The sequence below is a fragment of the Suricata suricatta genome, chromosome 3 (genome assembly GCF_006229205.1).
Source record: "Suricata suricatta isolate VVHF042 chromosome 3, meerkat_22Aug2017_6uvM2_HiC, whole genome shotgun sequence".
In the NCBI taxonomy this organism is placed as follows: Eukaryota; Metazoa; Chordata; class Mammalia; order Carnivora; family Herpestidae; genus Suricata; species Suricata suricatta.
Genome location: NC_043702.1, coordinates 173,243,857 through 173,249,792, shown reverse-complemented (window position 1 = coordinate 173,249,792; position 5,936 = coordinate 173,243,857). Strand labels below are relative to the sequence as shown.

The following is a 5,936-nucleotide window of genomic DNA, read 5'->3' as shown; positions in this document are numbered from 1 at the left end:
GGAGGGACACTCAGAGCCATTGCACCAAAAGTGTCATTCTTTATTAGCAGTTTGTAGCTTTTATACAGTAACCACAGGAGCTACTGTCGAATAAGCAAAGCATAAAAACAGGCCACGTTCCTTATTTTCCAGACTGTCCCCCTTGTGATCCTGCTCACTAAAGCACACTTCCCTATGACCTCACGGAAGGATGAGAACTCTCAGGGATAAGGAGGAGGAATTGTGGTAGACCCTTATTTTCAAAGGTCAGGGGCTGACCGGACCTTAGCATTTAACCACATCGGGGGCCCGTGTGCAGGGCGCACGGAAGAGTCCCCAGAGCTGTTGCTCTACTTGTGGGAGGCGCGTCCCCTTGACAAGGAGGGGACTTCCCTCTAAGGAGCTATAGTTCCACCGGTCACTCCTCCTGTGCTGCCGCTTCCCACAGGAGAAAATGGACAAGTTCCCTCCAGAAGACGGGCTGGGAGAAAAGGGGAAGAAGAATATTTTTTTTCTGGACACATTTGCTCTAATTTGTAATCACACGTGTATAACATGATCGTGGTCATCAGGATCTATCTTCCAGAGAGAACACAGAACAATTATTTCCAGGTCATTATTCTTTTCTAATTTAAGCTAACAAACCTTAGATGACTACTACTACTACAAAATGTTGTGGGCTCTACACCCAGCGTGGAGTCCAAATCACCATTCCAAGGTCATTGCACCTCCAACACCTGTGCCAGACACACACCCCTACATTTACCCTTTAAATTTGTTTAAATGTTTATTTATTTTTGAGAGACAGTGTGCACAAGCAGGGGATGGCAGAGAGAGAGGGACGCAGAATCCAAAGCAGCCTCCAGACTCCGAGCCGTCAGCACAGAGCCCCGTGTGGGGATTGAACTCATGAACCTCAAGACCATGACCTGAGCCGAGGTCGGTTGCTTCACCACCTGAGCTACCCATAAGCCCCTAGACTTCCTCTTTATTAGAGCTGTTATTGCTGAGTACACAATGCTAGACTCCGATTCATGTGCTTTTTCATTTAACCCCGTGAACAGCTTGAGGTCAGACTGTGTGCATCTTCTCGGGCTCAGGAGAAACCTCAGGGGCACAGTGGCAGGTGACTTGCGCAGGGTCCCACAGCAGAACAGGGGAAGGCAGGCAGGTGCTGCAGCTGGGAGAGCTCTGGGGGAGGGGGACCGGGCAGGGTGGAGGTGCTCCTGCGGGGCCATAGGTGATGGGGGTGCTTCCGGGGATCCAGGCAGGAAGATCTCTACAGCGCCCCACACCGCCCATCCTGCCTCTCACAGCCCCTCCCACTCACTGACAGGGCACCTGAGCCCCAAAAAGAAAGCAGCCCAGAGAGGGCAGCAGCCAGGGCCACACATGGTGACAGAGGTCTCACCGGGGAGCGGACTGTGCGGGTCACAGGGGCAATCCTGTAAGGCCGGCCCCTTCCAGGGGACAATACCTTCTCTCAAGACCAGGTATTTGCCCCCCAATGACCTTCCACCTCAGGGGACCCCTGTGTCCCATCTCTCTGCCAAGGGATCTGTCCCTATCCTCAGGGTCTGTCCGGGGGGTGGGGCAGGAACACCACTCTCCTGTCCAGCCTGTTTCACCTCAGAAACCTGTATCAGGACCTTGCATCTCAGACTCTATCCTCAAGGGACCTGGCCTGTCGTGGTCCAGGAGGGAGAGGTCAGGTGCCCAAAGCACACGTGAGCCCAGACAGGTGGGAGACTGAGATCAGAGAGGCATCAGGAGCCACATCAGCTCCATCCTGATCTAGAGACCCGGGGTCCCAGGGCCAGAAGGGCCTCAGAGCGGCCCCTGTACCCACCTCCTCCTGGACAGGTGAGACACCAGGGAACAGGTGGGGAGCAGCCCCGGACTCCAGGATAGAACGTGGCTGCAGAACTCCTTTCTCGGACCTGACTCTGACCTGAGCTGACCCAGCCTGGGCCGCAGGGAGGCTGTGCTGTCCGCCCTGCAGTGTCCAGGAAGGACCTGCTCCCTGGGGCCCTGAGGGCGGGGCTGGGAGACCAGGCTGCGCGCAGCCGCCACTGCAGCGCCTTCCACCAGGGGGCGCTGCCGGCACAGCTTTGGCCACAGGCCCTGCACCTGCTGAGGCTGAAGCTCAGGCCCCAGTCCCAGAGCCCTGCTCTGGGCGCCTCAGGCCAGCCAAGAATAAGGCATTGAGCAGTGTGAATGTGCTGTGTGTGTCCAGAACATCCAATATCCTAGGATCAGAGATTCAACAACTGAGGATGAGGTGTCCTCAGGGCGTCAGTCTTTCCTGTTCAAGCGTCCTGGGCCTGGATGCCAGGAAGGGGGCGCCCACAGCCCTGCAGTCAGTTCCTGGGGATGAGGCAACAGGAAGGAAGCGGGGGCCGTGCCCCGGGGTAGGACGCGGGGTTGTTTGAGGAGGTTGTGCAGAGAGAGGGCAGATTCCTGACACACTAGCTGCCAGCAGTGTGGACGCCAAAGTGGAATGAAGTAAGAAGCTCCAACAAAGAGAGCGAGCGTGCACTGGAGAGAGCTGGGGATGGTACACTGGTGAAGGCTGTGTTGTGAGTTCATAATGACTTTGTTCCAGTGTCTGCGGGTTCTCAAAGGCAGATGGATGGCATTCACAGCTGGGGAGAGTGGGGTCCACTTACGGTGGCCATGGAGCTGAAGCTGAGCAGACCTGAAACACAGGTTTGAACAGATATAAAAACTCCAGTCCCCCCTCAGTCTACCACAACGTGTGTCCTCCGGTGACTTGTGCACAACAAGTTCCGGTGGAAACTCACCGATGTTGCTAAATCCACCCCTGCTCAGGGCAGTCAGAGGGGGAGGGGCAGGACCAGGGCTGCAGGCCTCACACTCACAGCACAGGTGTCCCCAGAGGCTGGAAGCCCTGATTCTTCCCATTAAATCTTCGACACGACCTGGCCTGGCGAGCGGACCTCAGTGTAGACAGGAGTGAGAGGCGTCTCCTGTCCTAGATGTGGTTCCTCCAATCCCTGCAATGTGGACAGAGGGTCCTGCCACAGCTCAGGGACACAGACGCCCAGAGGGACCCACACAGATGCGGTGCTGCTCCCATGGCCCCCCAGCACTGCCTGGACCCGTGTTAATACTGCGGGTCTGGAAGTGAAACAGACACGAGACCAGAAACTGCAGGTGAGTGGGTTTGGCCAACGCACACCCAGGCACAGGGACGTGGGGACCCAGGCCTCACCTTGTCCCTGCCGGCGCGGGACACCTGCCCAGCATCCGGGACGCCACCATCAAAGGTCCTGTGCTTCTGCCATCCTGCACCTGCGTCCCACACACATCTGTGTGAGTCAGAAACTTAGGAACCCGTGCCCCCCCATGATGACCCCCACGGTCATGCCCACACATACCAGCCTCCTGCAGGGACCTTCCCTGAGCCACAACATGCAGGAGAGGGAGCTGAGGGTCAGGGGGAGGGAGGCATGTGGGCAGGGGACAGAGAAGGGCACCTGCCTCTCCCAGGCTCCACGCGCTTCCTCTCCCCACGTGGGCACCACAGGTACAGCCAAGCTCCGAGGACCAGCAGCACGACCCCAAGAGAACCCAGGAGGAGTCGCAGTAAACACGCACCGGCCTGTCCTTGTGGACCTGCTTCCCCCTCAGAGACTGTAGAAAAGGATCAGACAAGAGACAAGGTCAGAGGCCCATTGCCAAGCACGTGGACACGTCTGAAGGGACCGGTCTCAGCTGAGGAGGGGACATGGCAGGTGCTTTCACCACCAGTTCTGAGCCCCTGCTGGGGGCCGGGTGCTGAGAGGACAGGACAGGGTCCCCGCCCCTGAGGAGCTCATCAGTGGGGGCAGGGCTGGGAAATGCAAAGGCAGCCAGCCGGGGCCAGGCGGTGCACTAGAGGTTTACAGCTGGTGCACACGTCTTCAGGGAGGGTTTCCCGGAGGAGGTGAGGGATGAACTAAGTCTTAAGGGAGGAGGAGAGCTTACCATATACTCAGGAGGGTGCAGCACTCTCGAAGGAGTGACAAGACCAGGAACACTGTGTCTAATCACCAGCCCTGGGGGCAGCCAGCACCCCTGCAGCAGGTGGAGAAGGACCCGGGAAGGGAGGAGCAGGGGAGGAGGATGAGGGGGAGTCGGGAGCCTCTTGCACAGGGTCTAAGGGGTCCCTACGGGTTGGGTGCTTTGAGGAGTTGGGGATGGTGATGCAGCAGGTCACCCGCGGCAGGGGGAGGATGGGGTGGACGGTTGAGGCAGCACACGGGGGACCTGGTCCTGTTCCCTCGGGGACACCCTGTGAGCAAACTGCCCAAGGCCGAGGTGTGACAGGTCAAAGCAGAAGCAGCCGTGGCCCCGCCCCCCGGGTGTCCAGGACCCACAGGACCTGATCCATGGCCAGAACTTCACTCTCAGTGTGGGGTCCTGAGCGCCCCCTAGAGGAAGACGGCGTGAGGGCAGGTCACCAACTGCTCCCGCAGGGCCTTGTACAACTGGGTTGAGGGGCCCTGGTCAAGGTCAGTACCGCCAAGGTCAGTACGAGCTGGATGTGACACCAGCGCTCGGCCCTGTGTGCCTGCAGGGTCACAGGCCGAGTGGCAGCTGCAGAGAAGGGGTTCCTGGACGGGAATCAGAGGGAAGGGGAGATACCGGACGTGGAAGGTCTGATGGCAGAGGGAACAGCCTGACCAGAACCCGGGGCTGAGGAGAGCAGGGCACATCCGGGAATCCAGGCCAGCACGTGCATGGGAAGTGTGTCCCTGAGACCAGAACCAGGCACAGGAGCCCTGAGCCCTGAGCCCTGCAGGCCGCGGCTGGCCCCGCCTCCCTCAGGTGTCACAGACACTGACTCACCCCTGCTCTCCTTCCTGAAAACCTCCTGGGACACACAAGGACCGAGGGATGAGGGAGGGGAGAGTATGGAGAGGGCTGCCTGGAGCAGCAGGGTGAGGGGTGCAGAGGAGCAGGAGGGAGACACCAAAAGGCAGAAGCAAGTTGGATGCACCTGCCAGCCTCCTGGACGGGGTGACAGGTGGCAGGTGGTGACATAAACATGGGGACAGAACCTGGAACCCTCACCCAGGGGGACCTGAGCTCCAGGAGGCCCTTTCCCTCAGGCAGGATGCACTCACCATGGCCACAGACCTCCCCGAGGTCCCAGGTGGCAGTTTTCTGGTCCACCGGGTTGCTGACCACACAGGTGATGCTGGGGCTGGGCCGGCTCAGGGGCAGGTGCAGAGCCAGGGTCCAGGGGGTGGGGGCCGGGCCCGGGGCCCCCGTCTGCTCCAGCTCCCTGGGGAGGCCCTTGCTCTCCCAGGACACGGTCACAGCCCCCGTGGTTCCCGTGGGGTGGCACTCCAGGGTGACATTGCACCAGTCTGGTGTGAGGGACAGAATCTCGGCCAGGATCTGAGGATGGGACACGGGCTCTGGGGCAGGAGGGACAAGAGGACAGAGTGTCACCTGGTTGAGAACATCACACTCATGCTTTCTCATGCGGGAATCTCACTGACGCCCTGGCCCCTCCCCCTAAGGATGGTGCGTCCATTTTACAGACAAGACAGACTTGACCCAAATCTACAGCAAGTGACTGTAAGGAGCCACTGAGGGAAGCCCCGGGTGATCTCACTAGTTGGGCACATCTAAGTCTCTACAGAGAACATACCTAGTAACCCCTGCTACTGGAACCCACTAATTCTATGAAAGTGGATTTCCCCTAAAACACATAGATGACTAGTGGCGCATAATAGCCTCAGTAAAGTGTCCGACTTTGGCTCAGGTTATGGTCTCACACTTCCTGAGCTCAATCACAGGAAGGCTCTGTGCGGACAGCTCAGCGCCTGGGGCCTGCTTAGGATTCTGTCTCCTTCTATCTCCGCCCCCTCCCCTGCTCGTGCTCTGTCCCTCTGTGTGTCTCTCTCTCTCAAAATTAAACAAACATTTCAAAGAAAAAGCAT

General features: G+C 58.7%; 2 protein-coding genes across 16 annotated transcripts in view; one reads left to right on the top strand and one right to left on the bottom strand.

Moving 5' to 3' along the window:
* Nucleotides 1-2,187, top strand: part of LOC115287195 — a 5,917-nt gene extending 3,730 nt beyond the window's left edge. Inside the window, exon 3 of the mRNA XM_029933445.1 lies at nucleotides 1,982-2,187. Coding sequence (XP_029789305.1) covers nucleotides 1,982-2,187 — 206 coding nt within the window. The remainder of the gene's footprint in view (nucleotides 1-1,981) is intronic.
* The window catches only part of LOC115288523 (SLAM family member 9-like), a 132,760-nt gene continuing 127,694 nt past the window's right edge, over nucleotides 871-5,936 (bottom strand). For 2 of the 15 annotated variants that reach the window (XM_029935904.1, XM_029935908.1), the window contains exons 7-8: nucleotides 2,784-2,996; nucleotides 2,585-2,677 (exon numbers count right to left, since the gene is read on the bottom strand). In XM_029935904.1, coding sequence (XP_029791764.1) covers nucleotides 2,904-2,996 — 93 coding nt within the window. In that variant the 3' untranslated portion in view covers nucleotides 2,585-2,677; nucleotides 2,784-2,903. Of the gene's footprint in view, nucleotides 2,678-2,783; nucleotides 3,018-3,214; nucleotides 3,312-3,479; nucleotides 3,637-3,973; nucleotides 4,740-5,111; nucleotides 5,409-5,936 lie in introns of those variants that run through there. The other 13 variants (XM_029935902.1, XM_029935903.1, XM_029935912.1 and 10 more) reach the window with 13 other exon arrangements.